General features: G+C 42.6%; 5 protein-coding genes across 7 annotated transcripts; 3 read left to right on the forward strand and 2 right to left on the reverse strand.

Annotated features, from left to right (window-relative positions):
* The first annotated feature begins 147 nt into the window (after positions 1-147).
* Positions 148-3,298, forward strand: LOC145702350 (uncharacterized). Of its 2 annotated transcripts, none has more exons than XM_081779572.1 (4): positions 148-527; positions 2,147-2,270; positions 2,409-2,715; positions 2,762-3,296. In XM_081779572.1, the coding sequence occupies exons 1-4, from the start codon at positions 432-434 to the stop codon at positions 3,051-3,053; spliced, it is 819 nt and encodes a 272-aa protein (XP_081635698.1). In that variant the 5' UTR covers positions 148-431; the 3' UTR covers positions 3,054-3,296. The 2 variants fall into 2 exon arrangements, with proteins under 2 accessions (XP_081635698.1, XP_081635699.1); XM_081779573.1 differs by lacking the exon at positions 148-527 and adding an exon at positions 1,347-1,473 and having other exon boundaries at positions 2,762-3,298.
* Positions 3,299-5,117: 1,819 nt separating this feature from the next.
* LOC145705550 (furin-like) lies at positions 5,118-7,884 on the reverse strand. The gene is made up of 7 exons (XM_081783036.1): positions 7,550-7,884; positions 7,397-7,510; positions 7,050-7,237; positions 6,846-7,010; positions 6,290-6,800; positions 6,006-6,239; positions 5,118-5,554 (listed from the first exon to the last, which is right to left on the reverse strand). The coding sequence occupies exons 1-7, from the start codon at positions 7,880-7,882 to the stop codon at positions 5,369-5,371; spliced, it is 1,731 nt and encodes a 576-aa protein (XP_081639162.1). The 5' UTR covers positions 7,883-7,884; the 3' UTR covers positions 5,118-5,368.
* A 196-nt stretch (positions 7,885-8,080) lies between these two features.
* Positions 8,081-8,945, reverse strand: LOC145705551 (furin-like). Its single transcript, XM_081783037.1, has 3 exons — positions 8,835-8,945; positions 8,410-8,629; positions 8,081-8,349 (listed from the first exon to the last, which is right to left on the reverse strand). Exons 1-3 carry the CDS (start codon positions 8,841-8,843, stop codon positions 8,081-8,083), a joined length of 498 nt encoding a protein of 165 aa, XP_081639163.1. The 5' UTR covers positions 8,844-8,945.
* A 779-nt stretch (positions 8,946-9,724) lies between these two features.
* LOC145705552 (actin-related protein 2/3 complex subunit 1A-like) lies at positions 9,725-12,112 on the forward strand. Its single transcript, XM_081783038.1, has 6 exons — positions 9,725-9,802; positions 10,160-10,638; positions 10,686-10,801; positions 10,849-10,966; positions 11,120-11,297; positions 11,337-12,112. Exons 2-6 carry the CDS (start codon positions 10,608-10,610, stop codon positions 11,992-11,994), a joined length of 1,101 nt encoding a protein of 366 aa, XP_081639164.1. The 5' UTR covers positions 9,725-9,802; positions 10,160-10,607; the 3' UTR covers positions 11,995-12,112.
* A 92-nt stretch (positions 12,113-12,204) lies between these two features.
* LOC145702242 (M-protein, striated muscle-like) lies at positions 12,205-17,704 on the forward strand. 2 transcript variants are annotated; one of them, XM_081779457.1, is made up of 10 exons: positions 12,205-12,303; positions 12,377-12,556; positions 12,595-16,189; positions 16,230-16,412; positions 16,455-16,568; positions 16,612-16,704; positions 16,749-16,909; positions 16,953-17,083; positions 17,128-17,207; positions 17,250-17,704. In XM_081779457.1, the coding sequence occupies exons 1-10, from the start codon at positions 12,287-12,289 to the stop codon at positions 17,502-17,504; spliced, it is 4,809 nt and encodes a 1,602-aa protein (XP_081635583.1). In that variant the 5' UTR covers positions 12,205-12,286; the 3' UTR covers positions 17,505-17,704. The 2 variants fall into 2 exon arrangements, with proteins under 2 accessions (XP_081635583.1, XP_081635584.1); XM_081779458.1 differs by lacking the exon at positions 12,377-12,556 and having other exon boundaries at positions 12,214-12,303.
* Positions 17,705-21,079: the final 3,375 nt, after the last annotated feature.

The raw sequence follows: 21,079 nt of genomic DNA on the forward strand, positions 1-21,079 counted from the left end.
CTTTCTTCCTTATTTTCCCTTGTGATGTCTGAATTAGTTTTTAATTTGTGATCCTTGATGTCTTTTTCTTTTTCAATAAGGTAGCGTCATTGTTTATCCAATAGCTTGTTGAACTTGAAAGAAAAGAAAGAAAGTCTGACAAGTTCACATCAGCAACAAGGAAAATAATAAAGAGAAGGCTAAAAACGACAATCAGGAATAACACTTCCGCGTGGCCTAATCATAAACCAAATAGGTGCACCACGAGCAGCGTCCTCCATAAAGCAAGGAAACATGCTTTTTGCGCCCTCCCGCCAGCGCCGTTAAAAAGACTCAAAGGCGCACAATCAAGATCAGAGATTTTTTGAGGCAGCTTAAAAAAACGACAAAACCCAAGTCCAAAAAGCGAGAGAACCGCTGAATAAATAAATTTTCAAAACAAAGCAAAAAATATGAAATTGAAAATAACAGAAAACGACAACGAGACGCAGTCCTTTACAAACGCAGACATAGAGGTTGGGAATAAATACGACTTCATCATGAAAAACGTAAGTAACAATACTACTGTAGCTTCTAAGTAAGGTTCCTTCCTCTCCTTGACCTTTTAATTCAACACAGGCTGATCTACAGTGACCTGCTGGCAAAATTGAAGGTGATACTGGGGGCTATTTTTATTTGTAAAATCAAAAACAATAACATTACTAATTTGCATTTAATTAAGCCTCCCCTAAATTACCTACGCTTGGGAGCGCGCGTTTATTAAAAATGCGTCAACTTTGAGTCTACGCTCCCTTTGAAAATCCTTCATCAGTAGAGTTCGTTTTTGTAGACTCAATCGAGTCTAATCCCTCGTGCTAATTAGCCTATTTACTGACTGAATTTACTTGAGTAGGCTTCACTTGGACAAGAGCTTCATTTCGACAGAGCTTCACTTTGACAAAAGCTTCACTTGGACAACCTTTAGGCGAATATGAAAAACGATTATTTATAAATAACGTAATAAATAATAACTAATTATTGCGAAATTTTAAGGATAATAGACACTATCAGATGTTTTTCTTGATTTAAAAATAAACAAATACAGTTTTTTCACCGATAAATTTATTTTATCGGATATTAATGTAAGTTACTTGCCAATTTTATGAAAACTGTTACTTTCGCTTTGGGTATCGTTTATCAAATTCATAAAAAGGACCTTCTTAAAATGTTGTCAAAGTGAAGCTTTTGTCCAAGTGAAGCTCTGTCGAAACGAAGCTCTTGTCGAAGTGAAGCCTACTCAATTTACTCGACTCGCCAGATCTCAAGAGAAGCTTCAACTTGCCTTCAATTGAATGGCTTTCATTTTCTAGAAAGTTTTTTCAAGAACAACTGAATGGGGTCAGCTCAGAATCCATAGCAGGGTTTCTAAGAAAGAGAAAACAAAAAATGAAGGAGGACAATTTTGAATCCATCAAGGTCAATGACTTTGAGTTGAGTTTTACGACGTCTCGTAAGGTAAATTACTGATTGTAATGACAATTAAGACTCATTGAAGTCTAAATTGCCCAAGTCTGGCCGTCTTTTTTCGGGTTTTTTTTCCTGGGAATGTTTTTCCGAAGGAAAATTAGCAGGTCTACTCTTGTAGATCCGGTCTATAAAAGGTAGCTTTGCGATTCCGTGGCCATAACTACTGCCCTTCAAAATCTGCAAATTACTTCTTTTATAGTTTGAGTTTAATTAGTATGAGTTCGTCACACGAACCCACTCTTTCTTCTGACCAGGACCACTCCCACCGGGGCCCGGTCACGTGCCGGTTCACTTCTGAACAGATAAGAGTTTACGTCAGAAATAAACCCAACTCAGCAGTTTTGCTTTTATCAAGCTCGTCGAGCATTTTATCAATTAGCAGAGCTGTGAGAGGCACAACAAAGGCGTTGACCGTGATGAGAGTGCGAGATGCTCAGAAGGAGGTCCCCTTTGTGTGGCTCTCTTTCCAGAGATCACAGTGCTTTTCAAATTTGAAACCTCCCCTGATCAAAACTCGTGACAGCAAAAAGCTTCAATAGCTTCAAAATTTTTCTGAACCAAAAAATGGCAGGAGAGGAAAATGAGGAGAACTCCAGTCTTCTCGAAAATGAGAGGGTTGGGAAGAAAGAGGGTTGAAAAACGTCTAACTCTGTTCTTTCAGAAAATGGCCTCCTCTTCGCTCAAGAAGAAGTTCAAATTCTGCACGAGTTCATTCTGCGCCGCTGGACTTGCAGTCACGTGTACCATCGTCATTACGATTTTGATACTCATGACTAAAATGAATGGTATGTATTGGTTGAGTCGGCCTATTCTGAGAATCATGAGATAGTCTTTTCAAAATCGTCTATTTTACGATTTGTCAGACGACTATTAAATCGCGCTCTTTTTCTTAATTATAGGATCCCAATTAACACATCTTTCAGGACCACCGGCGTTGGAACTCGCGGAGGCTAAAATTTCGCAACTGGAAAACGAACTGTACCACTGTCAAAACGTCGCGGAAGGATCTGGCGAAGAATCGTATCTTCTCAGCGATGATGAGGACGTGAATCTCCGAGCTCCTGCTCTGGCGAAGAATGAACGATTGATGGACTCCCTCGTCGGAAAATGGAAACAAGTTCGGACTGAAAACATGGAAGAGTACATGACGCTCGAAGGAAACACGCAAATGCATATCAACATGGCGCACAAGTTCAATCCCAACATGGAAATTACCAAAACGAGCGAAGGGTAAGTTTAAACTCATCCTTTCTGCCGATTAACTCTTTGTTTCTAGGGAGTATTCTCAACGGATTTATGTCACCTCTTTCGGCTTTCAAGTTTACAACGAACAGTGGCCGTGGAACTTGAACGGCAAAATGATGCAGTACAAGAACTTCTTCGAAGACACAGTCAACGCCGTCGCCTACGATGACGGGAAGAAAGTTACGTCTACCAACATGGGTAGCACAAAAGGACCGCAAATCACGACGATGGAGCTGATCAACGGCGAGCTCCATTTGACTTTAATTCTGACCGAGCAGAACTACGTCCGCACTGTTAAAATCTTCCAGCGCGTAGACTACTAGACTTTTTTCATTCAACACTTCACTCGTTTAATTTATTCTTATTTCTACTTTTTCCTCACACAATGACGGTTAACCGAGTAAAGCTCGACTCACTCTTTTAAAACCTGAAAAACTGAAGCCAAAGAATTATCACTTTTTTCTGAAGAAACCCTGCTGTACATATTATTTTATAAATAATGTATTTTTTCTTTCGCTCAAAGCTAAATATATTATCCGCACATTTTAATAATTTCTTATTCGTTTGCTCAAGATCGGGAAATATTCTGTTTCCAGTCCTCGTGACTGATCCTCGTGATCAGTCGTTTAAAAAACTAGCAGTGCCTTAATTTGGAATTGGCGGCTAATCTTCAAGTATTAAAATTTGTCTGGGACTTGGATGCAGGGGTGGATATTTTGATTTCAAAAAGTTTTTCCATTTTTCTAAAAGGCGGGATTCCAGTTTTTCCATTTTTCCGAAATCGGAATGAAGACGAATCCCATTTTGGAATCCAATTTTTTCAAATGGAAAAAAGAAATAATTTTTCATTCCGAATTCCGAATTTGATAGGGCAACGAAAAAATCAAGATTTGAAAAATGGAATAAGGAATGATTCCATTTTCCGTTTTTCATTTGAAACTTATTCATTGCGAATACTTAGCGCTCGAGGACCCCTTACCTCGGCAGAACTCAAATAAATAAAAATAAGAAGGATCTAAAAAAATAAACCATAAGAATTGTTCAACAAGAACTAATTTCATTTTTATAAAGAAGAGGTGAGGGCGGGGTTGGGGAAAGAACCCATTTTTCCGAACATATAAGGTGAACGTTCGCTACCTTTATCAAGCCCATTTAAAATTTAAAGCCAGGGAAGGGGGGAAACGGCCCTTCGGGCCGTCAAGCCCATTTAAAATTTAAAGCCAGGGAAGGGGGGAAACGGCCCTTCGGGCCGTCAAGCCAATTTAAAATTTAAAGCCAGGGAAGGGGGGAAACGGCCCTTCGGGCCGTCAAGCTCATTTAAAATTTAAAGACGGAGAAGGGGGAGGAACGGCCCTTCAGTACTTGAAAATCCCATGTTTCGCCAATTTTGCAGATCAGAGTCTGGCCTCGGAATCCTGTAAACAGGAACAGGGACAGGAACAGGGATTTTATTTTTTGGCCCATTTGCAAGACAGGAAACAGGACAGGATAAAAAACACAGGAACAGGTCCTGTTTTACAGGTTTCGCAGGCTTTGCAGGCCTGTAAACTCAAATTTCAGGGTTTTAATTTTTTCTTGAAGAATCAAAATTAAGAATTTTTTTCTCGTTATTATCATGTCTATAGACAGTTTCAACTATAAAAGGTTCTTTATAACATATTTGAGAGAAATTCCAAGAAAATTTTTACGAAAAATACCTGATCTTCCCCATTTCTCGCCTGTTTTCCTGCAATTTTTTAACAGGCCTGTTTCACTTTTACAGGGCTGTTCCTGTATACAGGCGTGTTTTCCTGTATTTCCTGTATTTCCTGTTAACAGGCCTGTTTACAGGTTTATTTTGGTCTCGAAATGCAAGACAGGAAACAGGACAGGGTCCAAAAAACAGGAAACAGGACCTGTTTCAGGTTTTTAGACAGGTCAGAATTCCGAGGCCAGATCAGAGTTCTAAAATGAAATAACTGGAATTAAAAAATGGAATAACTGGAATCCCATTTTCCAAAAATACATATTTCTCACTTTGGAATAACTGGAATCCCAAAAAAATGGAAATCCCATATTCCGAAATTGAGCTGACTTTTTTTGGGAAAAGTTGAAAATGGAATGATTTCTCATTCCAAAATGGAAAAAATGGAAAAACTGGAATTCCATCCCTCCGAAAAATGGAAAAACATTTTGAAATCAAATTATCCATCCCTGCTTGGATGATTGAAAAATTATTCCATTTGAGCAGCTCGATAAAAGCCGGATATGATCTATCACGAGTTGATCCTCAGACATGCCCAGTCCTACGGAAATAGTTCGAAGCAAACTTAGTTTGACTAGCTGGCTTAGCTTGGCTTTAGATAGAAGCACCGGAGTTCCACAAGAAAATGGAAAGTTGGTCGTCTTTTACTTTTCATTTATTATATTGGTATGTGTAGCAGCATTTTGAACGAGCAGGTATTCAATTATATTTATAAACAAAATCAAGCTTGAAAGTTTGAATTCACAAAACTGAATCAACAAAAGTGGACATAGTTTTAGCTCTTTCCACGAAAACTATTTACTACTTTATACTTTACTGTAAACAAGAAGACATTCATTGAGATACATGCACAGTTGAAAATTCTCCTTCTCAAATTTTCAACCGAAAGTTGATTCAGCGTGCAATATTCCGAGCGCCCGAGCAGCTCAGTTGGCGATAACGGTGTGTAGTACGCTTCGACTTTTTCATAAAGTAAAATAACGCGAAAGTGAAGAATGAAGAAATAATAATGATAACAACCAGCTTGTCAAGCTTGGGCTCTGCAAAGTCGAACCCAGGAAGGGGTACGATGTCGTAAGGCTCGGCTGGAGAAGAGGTTTTCTATTTTTTAATAGAAATCGTCCATTTTTCATTTAAAAAATGGAAGATCATTATGATCAATCGAGATTCTCTAAGAGTCTTTACATGCACGAAATTAGTTCAGTATCAATAAGTGCTGGAAATAGTCGTTTAAAAAGCATGCAATGGGCTCTGTGATCGCGAAATCGGGAAAGTCTCATGCTCCTAAAGCTTTTACGGAACGAGCTCGAATTCAAGGTTGATTCGACAAACTCAAGGCCTGGAAAATGGTTCATTAGAATTTTCTACAACACTGAGAGTTGGACATAAATTGAACCGTAACTGAGGACGAAATAAGCTTTCGCGATGCTAGTTTTCGACCAAAAGCGAGCAAATACTTCAGCACTTGGAGCTCGGTTAACAACTAAAAACGAACAACACCAAAACATAACACGAAAAGAACGAAGAAAACCGCTCCTGGGTTGCGTAATGGGCGTGAACTGGAGCGGGAACTTTTGGAGATGCACTCTTCTTCGGCGGATCCAGTGCAAATGAGGCAGTTTGGGTTGCATGGCTTGCAAATGTTGAGCGCGGCGGTGGGGGAGGCTTGCTCCTGGGTTAGGTTCGTGTCTGAGCGGTAGGTTCCGAGGGGACAGTCGGAGAAGCAGGCTTGTTGGGTTGGGTCGAAGACTTGCGCTTTTTCGGACTAAAAATTAATTGAAAAATTCGTAAAATCGAAGAAGAGAATCTCCATACCTCGCAGAGAAGCTCGTACTGATCTTTTCCAGTTCCATGGACGATCAGTTCAAATTTATCAATCGTTCCACCAAGGTTTCCTCCGACTAAATTTTCAATCCTAATCAGCCAAGGTTTCTCCGGCGCTAGGTAAGGCCGCTCATCCCACATGTGAACGGTGAGAAAGTGAAATCCGGTAAAGCCATTCATCGACTTATCGTGCGGTCTCCTGTCGAGAATGTTGGAAACTGTGCCACTAGGAGAGACGAGCGTGATTCGCAGACTACCACGATTTGGGTAAGACAACGAAATCTTAGCCAGGACGTGCTCGGTGTAGTGGATCGCCTTGATACACTCCGAGTTGATCTGAAACTCTTCTTCGAACACGCTCGAGCTGAAGAGCATTTGCTTTCTTTTCGTAATAACTGGAGTCGAACACTTTCTTTGTTCAGGAACAGTGGTCCAATTTGCGGCTAACGAGACTAGAGCCCCAGCGTCCATCAGACCGTACCCATAATGATGCGAGTAATCTCTGAAAAAATGACTTGGATTCGAAGTCGAAAGTTACTGAATTTACCTGCCAGCGCCGTTGACAGCCCAGTCCGTCGTCTTCAGCAAGCGTTTCTTGGAAGTATGAACGATGAGATGTTGAACATCTCGCCAAGTTAGATTCGGGTTAGCTTCCAAAACAAGCGCTAGAATTGCTGCAGCGATCGGAGCGGATGCTGACGTACCAGTGTGACTGAAAATATTGCAAATTAAGAGTGGTATGAGTGCTTACTTTTTGGTGCAGATCTTTCTCAAGTCTGTGGTAACGATTTGTCGCTCCCCCATTCCTCCGGAAGAATAAGTGGATGCGAGAGTAGATGCGCACGCTTCAGAGTACCAGGGCACGTTTTCTTTCTCCGAGGTCGATGAAATGCTGACGGTGTAGATTGAATTCGTATATCCGTCACAGTTGCAGTTGTCCTAGGTAAGAAAAATACGTCAAATAAACATCGTTTACAGATGTGGACTTGGCTGGGCAGCCCAGGTAGCCCGCAGCTAGCTGGAAAGAGCGGCAAACTATATCTACGTTTGTGGAAAAAATCATCTGGCAATCATCTTTGTATATAAATTGTAACACACCTGGTATCGGCCTCCGTTGCCAGATGCCCAGACAAAGATGCTTCCTTTTCCTTTACGTCCGTCCATTGCGCCTGTGTGAAAGGCTGTGCGCGCTGCTCGATCTGGTCCATCGACCTAAGGGAATCATAAAATATCATTTAACGCCCGGATTACTGTTTCGCCGTCATCATCAGGCCCCCAGCTTGCGGAATAAATGTCCACGTACTGCGGATTATGACCAATCGACTGCCCTTCAACCAAATCGGTTACATCTCCGTCCAGCATTCTGATCCCCCCAATTTTCGCGTTATAAGCAATTCCAGGGATGCAAACTCCATTGCCAAACTCACCGGCAACTTCTCCAGCGCATCGAGTCCCGTGACGATTACTTTCCTTCTTGTAGCCAATAACTTGCTCTGTCAGACGATAACGAGTTTCCGTCGGATTTCGGTAGGAATTTACGTCGGTGAAGTTGATACGCGAGTTTTCACTGTTGTACTGAGGCATTGGGTCATCGTCTCCGCCGTTGATATCACGTGAGGCTTTTGCATCATAATTTTTGATCAAGTCCGGATGGTCCCGTTCGATCCCATCATCCAGGAGAGTGACTACTACTCCTTGACCAGTGTATCCTTTTCCGACGGTTTTGAATCTAAATGATTAGTCGCCAAACTCGTGATGGAAGAAAGAATTAACGGATTCCTTTCATTTACTGAAAAATGACCGTTTTAAACCGTTTCCTAGGGCCCACGCTCCGGTGACATTCATATGTCGGATATCGCTGTCTACATTCGTAACTGCGTTTTCGTTTCTGTCCTCAAAGTCCGGGTTCATGTACCACATGTATTCGTACAGCGGATCATTGGGAGAAAAGTCAGTGTCGAGGAGGTCCCGCTTCACGCGTTTTTTCACTCGTTGCTGATCGATTCCAAGCACATTTGGCTCCTTGCCGATTGGGGATGTGGATAAATCAACTGCGATAGGATTTTTAAAAGCATAGAAGAAAAACTCCTTTTTTAGTTTGAAATCCGAAGCTTGAGAAAATTCGCCAGTTGCGGATCGCTTTAACCGTCGCTTACGCAGATGAAAAATATTTCCAACGACATGTCCGAGATAATCGAATCCATGTTTCTCGGCCAAGTTCTTTGCGATTTCTTCAGCCGCTTCAGCTCCGTTTTCCGGGTTGATTTCGATGGCGAACGAGTTTGTTAGCTTCCCGTGAAGGAGGCTTATGTTGAGTTGAAACAGAAAAACCTGAAATTGAATAAATCGAAATTGCCAATATATCGTGTTAAAGATTGAAATCTATGTAATCAGCAAAATCAATTATAAACTTGGTCTCATGAACATGTTTTTAACATCGAAAATGACCGGACTTGAGGCATGTTTCGAGTGATAACTTCCAAGTTCGAGAAGGATTAATCGAATTTATTATCCTGTAGTGGGGTTTTCGACTTACCCATTTCATAATAATTCTGTGTTTACGTCTCTGGTCTTGAATTTGTCATTTGGCGGTCCGATCCCAGTCACTAATCTGAACGAGTATTTGCTTGCTATTTGTTTACTCGCGAAGAAATTTATCCAGAGGGAGAATTTTTCAATTCCATTTGTCTATGACCTTTTGAATGAGAATGAGAGCGGTTGGATTTCCGTGGGTAAATGAGAGACTTTATCTTATCTCCAAAAAAGATACTGCTTTTACGGGTTGGTCGTTCTAGGGTTATTTTCAAGAGGGATAAGATTCCGACGGAATTTAACCTGAATTATGTAAGGGAGATAAAGGAGAAGGCAAAGTTAATTATTGATAGACTGAATAGAATATTAGATATTTGAGTTTTAAATTTACTGTTGTTTAAGTTTGATCATTTTTTAATAAGAAACATGCAATAACGAGCAATTAGCAGGAACTGACGAAAATAATGAACAGGCAATGTGGCTAATTTCGTCAAAAACGATCAAATAAGGGCCAAAAATCGCTAAAAATAGCAAAATCACAGGAAAATAATGGTGAAAGGAATGTTTTTCTACAATCCTATTCTGTATTATGAAGAAGATTAATTGAAGATTTTCTTCGAATAAATCATTTTCTTATTAAAATTCTCTCAAGGAAGTTCTCTTTTTTAGAAATCCAGGACTAGAACTGAGAAAATTGTAGTTAAAATTTGGCGGTTGGCGGTGAAATTTAGTGCATGAAATCGATTGGCGCGCGAAAAGTGAATAATTTTAGGGGATTTTGGAGGCGGAGGAGAAAAGTGGAACTGGAGCGAGGGCGCAGCGCCAAAAGGATCGATCCAGCCAGATTGGCCACGGACCCACGCAGCCAATAGAAATTCCCAAAACTGGAAAAACGCGAAGAAAGAATTATTCACCAAGTTTTATTATATTTACTCGAGGGCGGGGAGATGAATAAGCAGAAGAGAATCACAGGTGAGAAGAAAAATGGAAAATTATTTTTTTGAGAAAAATAACTAGAGAAAGATTTTAGCGTCATTTTCTTCAAAGAAAGTTTCAGTAATAGCCAAATTTTCGATTTTTCTTGAATTTTCTTTTCGATTTTCGGCCTGATTTGGCTTTTTGAGCAAAAAAAAACGCGAATTTAACCAATTTTGATCAAATTTGGGCAAAATTGATTGAATTTGGTCTTTTATTTGGCTCAAAAAGCCATATACGACCGAAAATCGCAAAGAAAACTCGAGAGATAAATTTTCTTTATTGAAAATTACGATTTATCTTCGTTCTTCATTATTTTTTTGAATTTTGATAAATTCTCATTTCCCTTTTTAGATTTCGCGATAAAGAAGCCAAAGCCTTCCACTCCCGATCTGACTTCTACTGAAGCAAATGAAGCCTACTGGAAAGAACTGGCAAGCGAGCGGGAAAAAGCGCTGAACGAAACTTTGGAAGAAAACGAAGATCTGAAAGAGCTGCTGGAAACAATCAACGACGACGTTTCCGGTCTTGAGAAAGAAAACGACACGCTAAAGGAAGAGAATGAAATAATGCTCGAAAAGGCGAATCGTTTGGAGAGCCTTACAGAGACGCTCAACGAAATTATCAACGAGTGAAAAATAGAAGAAAAGAAGAAGACTTTCTTGATTCCAAAATAGCCCAGTTTTGTTTTGTTTTTGCACTGCCAACAGTGGAGTTCTTGTTTTATAGAGAAAAAGTTGTGAATAATTTCTTCCGTTTTTAGACTGCGTCGACTGACCATAGTCCGTAGTTACCAACAACCATGGCTGCCACTGCTCTTCAATCCCAATTCAGTAAGTTCTCCCCTTCATCTCATTTTTCTATTCTCTTCGTTCTTTAGGCACTCGCCCAATTTCCTGCTTTTCCTTCAACGCCGATCGTTCAAAAGTTGCACTGTCGCTGAATGATCCTGTCATCTACATTTTCAAACATACTGGTGCCGGAAAATGGGCGAAGGTAAAACTCTTTTCTCAAAAAATAATAGCTTCTTATTGTAATTTTAGACCGATGAGCTGCGAGAACATACTGGCAAAGTTACAGGAGTCAGCTGGGCGCCCAAATCCAACCAGATCGTTTCTTGCGGCGCTGATCGAAACGCTTATGTTTGGAAGCAAAATAACGGTAATTCACTTTGATGGAAAGAGATTGAAAGAAAGCCGTGCTGTTTCCGCAGCATCTTGAGCATCCTTGTTCCTTCTTTAACTTCCTCGTTATTACGTAAACACGTAAATAATACGTTCACGTGCTGATCAGAGCCTTACTCGTGACATTCAGAAGGAGTATGGAAACAAGTGATGGTTCTGATCCGAGTCCAGCGAGGCGCCATTACCGTAAAATGGTCGCCCCAAGAAAACAAGTTCGCGATCGGAACGGCCGCCCGTCTCATTTCTATCTGCTACTACGAAGCGAGCAACGACTGGTGGGTCTGCAAACACATCAAAAAGCCGATCCGGTAAGTCATTTCACATATCTCCTCTTCTACAATCATCAGATCATCTGTTCTCTCACTCTCCTGGCATCCAAACAACATTCTCCTGGCCGCAGGAACGTCGGATTTCAAATGCCGCGTCTTCTCAACTTATCTCAAAGAGATCGAAGAAAAGCCAGCGGCAACGAGCTGGGGAAAGAAAATGTCCTTCGCGAATCTGATGGGCGAGTTCGGCACTGGCGTCGGCGGCTGGATTCATGGCTGTTCTTTCAGCGACGATGGTGAGCGACTCGCATTTATTGGCCACGATTCTACCGTGTCCTTCGTCCAAGGAGGGATGGAATCGTCGATCGCCACGAAGACCCAGTTCTTACCCTTTACCGACTGCACTTGGATCTCGCCAAATGCTGTGGTCGCCGTTGGATTTGACTGCAATCCGATGGTTTTCAACTTGCAAGGACCTGGATTCTTCTTCTCCAACAAGTGCGACGACTCGGACAAGAAAAGCGGCGGCTCAGTTCTTTCAGGCCGCGCCATGTTCCAAGCAATGGACCGAATGGCCTCTTCTACCAGCTCCGAAACGATCAAGACGAAGCACAAGAACACCATTCTCTCCGTCTCCCGAACCGCCGACGGTTTCGCTACTGGCGGCGCTGATGGCCAAATCATTCAGTGGAATGTCAACGCCCTCGCTTCGAAATTCTCGTCTATGAAGCTCTAATTTCTTCCCTCCTTCTTCTCTCATTCCCGAAATCAAAATTCTGCAATCAAGAAGAAAAAACATCCTGTTTTCAACATGTTTTCTCCAAAAATAAATTGACCTAAAATAAACGTATGAAAACCCAAAACATTTATAATCGTGGCCGCGGCTATTTCTGTCGCTGGCCACGATGGTCTCTCACCGAGCGCAGCTGTGACTCAGGCAAGCAAGAAAAGGTGGCAAGCAGTTGACTAGGTAGGAGGCAGCGACCTGTAGGATGATAACGTTGGGTTAAGTTAGTCCCTCAGAGATCATGCCACGACAGTTTGGGTAAGTTTTTTCCGTTAGAATTTGATTTGAGAGCAAAAAATAGCCCGACATTGATAAAAAAATAAATTATTAGTTCTCTGACCCCGGCTAAGGGAGGGGTCATCGACTATAAAAAGAGGGATCACTCGTCCCGAGCAGCAGCTCAGGACAGGAGATTCGGGGAAACAACTATCGCAGGCGCCGGCGCATTCGATTCCAAAGCACCAATGTCCATTGTTTCTCTTCCTCTGAATCTTCGAGGCTCCGCTGCTAGGTAAACTTCTTCCCAATATTCCTCATCGCAATTTTCAGGGCTGTCCCCGTCGAGGGCACTGCCGATATCGGCAGCGATGGCGTCGTCGACATCCGCCTCAAGGGATCTCTTGGAGCTTTCCAGAGCCAGGATCGAGCCGCTTCTCGCGCTGCTGAGGCTCTTGAGCCAGTTGTGCCACACTACTTGAACATCACTCAACAGTACAACCGACCCAAATCATCCGAGCCTGGACAGAAATTCTACACCTGGGCCGGCAAAGGGAAGACCCCTGAGCCGACTCGACTGGGTCGATACGACATCCCAACTGGCAACTCAAACGTTATTCCAGATCTTGCTGAACACCAGGGAGATATCAAGGATGTTGCTTCTTACATTGCTAATCGAAAGGCTTACCCAAGCTACGATGAAGAAGACACCAAGCCTACTCAGTACAAGATGCGAACTCGACGACGAAAAGCTGAGGGCGCTGGTTCTGAGGGCCCTCTTGCGAAGGATCAGCCAGCTGCGGAACCGAAAGAAGATGCTCTTTACGAGCCAGTTACAATCAAATATCTTGCTCCAAAACCACCAGTGTTCGAACACGGTATTCGATCGCACACCATTTGGGAGAATATGACTGTGAAGTTTACTTGCCGTGTTGATGGTAGACCTACCCCATCTGTCACCTGGTACCACAACATGATCCCAATTCAGCCAGAGCTTCATGCTGCTGGAAAGTATAAGATCACTGAGCGAAATGGCGTCAATACTCTTGAAGTTTCTCGATGCCAGATTGCTGATGCTGGAACTTATCGAGTTTCTGTTCAGAACTTCAAGGGTGAACTTTCTAGCTATGCTACTCTTGTTGTCAAACGATACGATGGTGGTCGATATGGCTACTACGACATCAAGTCTGGTTACAACATCAAAAAGCCTACAGACTACCCAGATGTTCAAGAACTCAATGTTCCTGGATACCCACGATTTGCTACCAAACTTTACAATCAATCTGTCTGGGAAGGCGATGCGATTACCTTTGCTTGCCATGTCGAAGGAAAACCCCCACCAAATGTCTTCTGGACTTTGAACGGGAAGTCGATCGAAACTGAACCCGAGCGTGTCCGAGTCTCTTTTGATGGCATCAAAGCCACCGTCTCGATTCTCCGAGCTTTCACTGACTACGAGGGTGAATGGTGCTGCCGAGCTTACAATAGCTGCGGTGCTGCTGTTTCCAAGATGTTCCTCTACGTCAGAGGCCGACATGGTCCGCCATCTGCACCAACCAATCTCGATGTTGTCGAAACTACTCGAGACCATATCATGCTTACCTGGAAACGACCTGGCTACATTGGTCACTTTGGCGGTGCTGAAGTCGATGGCTACATCATTGAGTACGCAGCTGCTGGTTCTGCTTTGTGGACTCAGCTCTCTACCAAGCTCATCTCTCTTATGCGATACCCAGTCACTGGCCTCGAAGAAGGAACTGCATATTTTTTCCGAGTAAGATCCGTCAACCGATGGGGTAAGTCTCAGTGGTGCAAAGCCATCGGGCCAGTCGCCTGTCGAGACACCGGTGCTGCCAGATGCGCTGCTGAAATCGCTGAGGATAAATTTTCCTTGATGCCTCCAGAGGCTGGAGATATTCAAGTTTATGAGGAAGAAGAGCCAGCTGTACCGGAAATTCCTGAAAACGTTCGGGTTCACTCCACTACTCTCGATGGAACCATCTGCGTTGCCTTTGACGCTGTCGAGGGCGATGTTGACGGCTACTTTGTCGAATATGCTCTTGCTAAGAAGAATGAATGGAGCACCTTCAATTCTGCTCCAATCAAGGTTGCTGGAGAGCCTTACCCTATTTCCGGATTGGAACTCGGAAAGCAATTCCAGTTCCGAGTTCGAGCAAAGAATCACTACGGATTTTCTGAGTCCTCCTTGCCCACGGAAATTGTCTGGTGCGGTGAGCCACAGGAAGTGGAAGACGAAGAACAGGATGAAGAGCGAGAGGATTCTGGTTCTGATGAGGCTCAGGTTATCTCTGCCGATGCTCCAAAGTGCTATTCCGTTTGCACAGATGGTACTGACTTTGAAGGTCGATACCGAGGTCCTCCTACTCCTCCTAGATCCGTCAACTGGGCTAAAGCTACTCGAGAGTATGTTGAAGTCACATGGGCTCCACCAGGGAAATCTGGAGGTGAACAAGTCGCCTACTACTTGGAGAAGCAAAAGCTCGGTTCTGGTGTCTGGGAATTCTGCAACGAGAAGGCGATCGCCATGAACCACTACATCGTGAACGAGCTTGATATGGGCGAGAAATACATTTTCCGAGTCCGAGCTGTGAACTCCAAGGGTTCGTCTGGATTTTCCGAGCCATCTGAGCCAGTGATTGCTTATGATGGAATTCGTCCCCCAGCTTGGTACGGAAACGCCTTGTCTTTCTTCCGTGTCTCGCGATTTGATGGAAAACCTGATGTTACCAAAACCTCCGTCAAAGTTTCCTGGGACGAGCCTCAGAGAGATGGCGGCGCGCCAATCATCGGATACTATCTCGAAGTTCGAGAATACGGTGGCAAGTGGAAGCAAGTCAACAACAAAGCATTTACTCAGCGACACTTCACCGTTGACGGTCTTACTCCTCAGCGATACTACCAGTTCCGAGTCAAGGCTGCCAACATTGTCGGTTGTGGTGCTTACATTAACCTTCCAGGCCGAGTTTGGACTGATGATCCAGCTGCTCCTGGACCCGCTGATTGGCTCGAATTCACTGGCATCGGTGAAGATTGGGTTGAACTCAAGTGGGAAGCCTCCAAGGATCTCGGCGACGGCGATTTCAAAGGATACGTTGTTGAAAAATGCAAAGAAGGCACTGATCTCTGGATTCCAGTCAATTCTCCTGAAATGGCTGCTGACTGCAAGTACAAGGTCAATGGCCTTGTGCCTGGTCAAACTTACTTCTTCCGCGTTCGAGGAGTCTCTACTGTCGGCGAAGGTGTTCCAAGCAACCCATCTTGCTACGCTACTCCCGGTGTTGACACTCTTCAGGACCTGATCGACCGACAGAATGCCATGTACGCCGAGCGACGACGACTTGAGGAGCTTGAAAGACAGCGACTTCGGGATCTTGAAGAGCTCGAGCGACAGATGCCATTCCTTCGAGAAATCCAGGACCAATGGATGAACACCGGCGACCGAGCTTTCTTCCTCTGCGAAGTCAAGGATCAGACCACCGAAGTTGATTGGTATCTCGGAAACTGGAAGGAGACTAAGATCGAGCCAACTGGCAAGTTCCACATCATCTCTGCTGGTCGAATTCGAATGCTCATCATCGACAAGGTCACAAACGAAGATCCTTGCATCGTCCACTGCGTCTGCCGATACAATGGATTCTGCTCGACTGCCGATCTTTGCGTTGATGGAATTGCTCCCGTCCGTTTCGTCAAGTACTTCGGCGACACCTTTGCCAACAAGGGCGATACCGTCGTTCTCCACTGCAACTTGTCCAAGCACTGCGCTGTTGTCAAGTGGAAGAAGATCACTGCTCAAGGTGAAATCGAAATCACCGAGGAAGACATCAAGGATGGCAAATACGAAGTTGTCAGCCAAGGTGGCGCTCGATCCCTCATCATCCACGATATTCAGTACGAGGATATCGCTCAGGTAAAAACATTCAATTTAATTAAATCTTACAGGTTTGTAGTACTACTGCGGCGGTTTCGGTGGAGAAATCACTGCTAACGTCTGCGTTGACGGCATGGTCCCCATTTTCTTCGACAAGTACATCGAAGACGAGATCGATGTTCCATACACCGCCGAATACGTCGAATTCCGATGTGTTGTCAAGCTCAATCCCGTCAATATGTGGGCTCAGCCTCACTTCCAGGTCTTTTTGAAAATGTGTTCTAGTAGACTAAACCTTTTTTAGTGGTTCCTCAACGGCGAAGAACTCGACCCCGACAACGAACGAGTCGAAATCGTCTCTGTTGGCTGCGTTCGATCCCTCCGACTCTACTGCCCACGATACCAAGATTCTGGAGAGGTACAATTAATAATCTCCTTGTTTCTTTCATCCATATTTTCAGGTCACTGCCTACAATCCTGGTGGACAATGTACTGCCAAACTGGAAGTCCAGCCTCCTCCACCACCTCCACCACCACCAATGCCACCAATGGAGGTAATCAAAGTCCTCCTTGTCTCACTCCTAACACTCTTTTAAAGGATATGGTCCTCAACTTCCGACAGCCTGTTATTCCCGAACAGCTCGTCGGTGGCTGCCGACTCTTCTGTGTCATCTCCAACCTCTCGGAAGATACCAGCGTGTCGTGGCTCAAGAACGCCAAGCCCCTCAAACAGGCCGACAAATACGAAGTCGAGATCACGTAAGAATTGATTTTACAAACATCAAACAAGCATGAAATTCAGCCCCTCGACTGGTGTCGTCGCTCTTACCATCAACCCTCTCACCGAAATGGACATGGGCCGATACACCGCTTCCTTCACCACTCCACTCGGAATGTTTGACACCAAGGTCCACTACGACTTCACTGGCTCTTGTAAGACTCTTTATCAGGGACAAAATGATAGTCATAAATTTTAGCATTCGATTCCATCTTCTACGCTTCGCAGAAATTGAAGGAAGAAGAAGAGAACCGAGAGGCTCTTCTCGATGCTGCCCGGGTAAGATCAAGCCTAATCACATGAAGCTAAAATAATTGATAGCAACGAGAACTCGCCGAACAGCAGGCCGCCCTCCAAGCCGAAATCGATGCTGCCAACACTGAGGCTGATGCCGAGGCCGAAGGCGAATCTGGCGAGGTCCCCGGCATTGAAGAAGCTGAAGCCGCCCCTGCTGAAGAAGCTTCCCCCGCTGAAGAGGCCGCTCCCGCTGAGGATGCTGCCCCTGTCGAGGAAGCTGCTCCCGCTGCTGAGGAAGTTGCCCAAGAAGAAGCTGCTGTCGAGCAAGCTGCTGAGTAAAATTCCATTGGGCTGCTTCAGCTGACCCTAAGCAATCCTACGTTTACCTAGTAGAATAATTTTCATAAACTATCCTTTTCATATCACCAAAAGAATGTTCACCTGTTACTTTGCCTGTAAATTCGTGCGCTGATTGTACATTTGCAACAAACTGAGTTCTCTCCTGCATATTATAAAATCAACAAATCAATAATTTACTATCTATGTCTGTATGTACAAAGAGAGAGCAGGAGCTTGATAGAATCTATCTCGCAGATTTAGGGTTGGCCAAAAAAAAGGGATGGTCCTTTGATTTCCTTAAAACTTTCCTTGATTGTAAATTTGGGTCTATAAAATAATATTTTTCAAAAAATTTGGAAAAAAAATTTTTGGGTACCCATTTTTGGAGGCTTGAAAGTAGCCGAAAAGTGGTTTTTTCTCGATAACTTTTTTCTAGTACCATTTTTCAGAAGTTTTTCTTTTAGATTTAGATAGAGCTCATCAAGGCGGTCTTTTTGAGCCGTCGGATGAGTCTCTAGCGGTATCGGAAGACACTTTTTTTTTCGTGGAAGGTGTGAGGAAGATTATCTGCGGCAGATTATGGCAAAACAAATCCATGACGACAAAAGAAAGCAAAGGCAAAGGCAGAAATGGGGATAAGCTGAAATGCATAAATGTATTGATTTGCCTTTATAGAATTAAATATTAATCCATCAGGACCTCGTTCGTACAAATGGAGCATTTCTTCTTGCGAGGCTTTTATTGTTCACGGAAAAAAAACGAAAAACGAGAATTCAACACATTTCTCGCTCATAGCAAATTGAAGACAACAAAGAAAATTGAGAAAGAGAGCGGCAAGTAGAGGAGCAAGAGTTAACAAAACAAGAGTTAGAAGTAAGTGTTTGAAGATGAAAAGAATTGTTTTTGCATCAGTCAGTTCAAATCTAAGAAATATTTTCAGAGAATCAGAGAATGATTATTTTCTAATTGCGTTTATTTGATCGAATCCAATTCATAAAAATCCTAATCATTCACGGGCCATAAATCCAAGCTCTTATCCGTCTTTGATTGTGTGTATTTTTGTATTTCCCTACGAGAATTACAGTCATTCTACAGAATCAAGTGCTTATTTTTATCCATTTTTTTTATTCATCAGTTCAAATAACACATTTTTAGGAGCCAGCAATTTACGCATCTGCATAAATTCTACTCCGATTCGAGTAGTAGCATGCGTTAATCACGCTTGCTCACAATTCATGCGCCAAATTCGCCGCCCGCGGTAGTGGCACCAGGCAGCACCACCAACGCGCGCGACCGTTTTTTCGAAAATCGTTTCTAGCGGCGCTCGACCAGCCGGTTTTTTTGTTATGAAACAACACACAAAGAGAGAGTATCTTGAAAACTCCTTCTGAAGAGAATAAAATAAGAGATCTTTTGATGAAAATTTACAGAAGAAAATCTTTTTGATGATAAAATAGAATATTAAATACCCCTAATAATATACAGTAGTACAGTCAGGTCGATAACAGTATCATTTATAATAAATAAAATTATCAATGTTTTATCCCCTTAATTTTCCTCGGAACAAATAAAAAAGGACCTTTTAACATGAAAATAATCCTGTAAATCGACTGTAACCCGCTCTCATAAACACTAAGCAAGAACAGTAACCCCCTGCCCCAAATAACTTACCAGCGTTCGCCCCCTTTCCATCTGCCATTTGATCTGCGCAAATCTTCAAATTCCTGGCTAATATTATTCTGACCCGGAGCCTTATCTTTACTACGTCTGCCGTTCAATGCAGACGAGTGCAAATTCTCCACTCATTACTACTACGCCCTCCCTCCCAATTCTCGTCTCAGAATCAAAACCTAAATTAGAGATCTATTTTAGCTGAGCATTACTGATAGACACAGAGCAATTCTGAAAAAACCAGGGTGGCAGGACAGGCCCCCCAGTAATCTGATTGTAGTAAAATGAATGAATCAGAGAGAATCAGCGATTTGGCTTTAGATATCCGAATATTTCAATTTCAAGAGGAAAAAAGTGCTTTTCATTTTGAAAACTATCGATGGCGGGTGTATTTTTAGCTGGCAGCGGCTCGTGAAATTTTTTTTCAAACACCATTGATCTTGTCAGCGGGAGACAGTAAGCAGAAAATCGCCCAGCCCAGCCCCGCCAAAACGAACCTGAAAATCGAAAACGGAAATTCAAATTCTAACATTGAAATGAAAAAAGAGAGAGAAAAACGGCTTTGAGAGAATTGAAAAGGAGAAGAAACCGAAAATTTTTTCATCAAATTTATTTTTTTTTTTGTTATTTTTTATAATTTTCAAAAGAAATTTCTTCACTAGAATTTTCCTTTTAATTTTTTTATTTTACCTAAAATTGAATATTTAACGGTTTTTGAAGGGAGATAACTTTGTTAACTTCATTTTTAAAAAAATTCAAGAGCTCGTGAAGGGATGAAGTGTTCATTCCTGGCCTCTGTCCAAAAATATTTTCGGACTTTTTTCGACTCTGCTGACCGATAAATTGCGCCGTGAATGCATTCAGGTCGTGATGGGCGATTAAAGAAAAGGTCATTTTCTCAATCACGGCGGAGCGAATAAGTTCAGATTTAATGGACTCTGTCTGATTTTTATTTTGACAAATTGGGTTTACTCTATTTTAACAGAAATATATTAAAATACGCGGTCCGCATTTTAACGGGCAAATACCTCTGAGACGCTGCCATTTTAACGGATTTCGTATTCCTCAAAAGGATCCTAGTTTAACGGATTTTCTAGCCAAAAGCTTGGGAAGCCGTTATAATGGGAACATTTTCGAGGAATATTCAATCCGTTAAAATGGCGACCTCCCATTAAAATGATCACCCCTCTATTTTAAATTTACGAATCAAATAGAAAATTACTAGTATTAATAGTGATTAAATCACTATTGCCTATTTTCGCCTGAATTCCGATCCGAATGCAAAAATTCGAATGAATATACTTCCCAGTAGTTAATTTTGAGCCTGATTCTGAATCAAAATTAAAGACTGGGAAATAAATTCATTCGAATTTTTGTATTCGGATCGGAATTCAGGCGAAAAAGGCAATAGTGATTCATCAAATTCAATCCGCCTCAAAATTTATTAAAATCAAACAAAACTGCTATTGAAAAATCACCCTCAAAAATGGAATTTCATTCGTCAATGTCATTCATTGTGGAATTCGGAATTTGGCTTCGATAAAAAAAAGGGTTGAAAAATTGAACGATAAATTGAATTAAGAGAATCGGGCGGGCGTCTTTTCAATCCAAAAAGAGCAACCCTGCTGGAGGTATTTTTTCCGGCCTCGAGTCGACAATGTTTTCCAAACGCGGGCGGCTCCTTTTAGCTTCTTTTTTCATTATTTTTTCGATTCTTGGAGACAGAGAATACCCCTATCAGTTTATCAGTTATCGCAGAACGAAAGAGAGAGAAAGAGACAGGAGCAGACGATGAGCCGTACTTATCAGGAGACGCCACCAACCGATCGCTAAAGCAAAACGATCGACATACCAGTCGTGTCGCTCCCACGCATATTTTTCTTAATCAGCATCACAAGGCACAC

The sequence above is a fragment of the Oikopleura dioica genome, chromosome PAR (assembly GCF_907165135.1).
Source record: "Oikopleura dioica chromosome PAR, OKI2018_I68_1.0, whole genome shotgun sequence".
Lineage (NCBI taxonomy): Eukaryota > Metazoa > Chordata > Appendicularia > Copelata > Oikopleuridae > Oikopleura > Oikopleura dioica.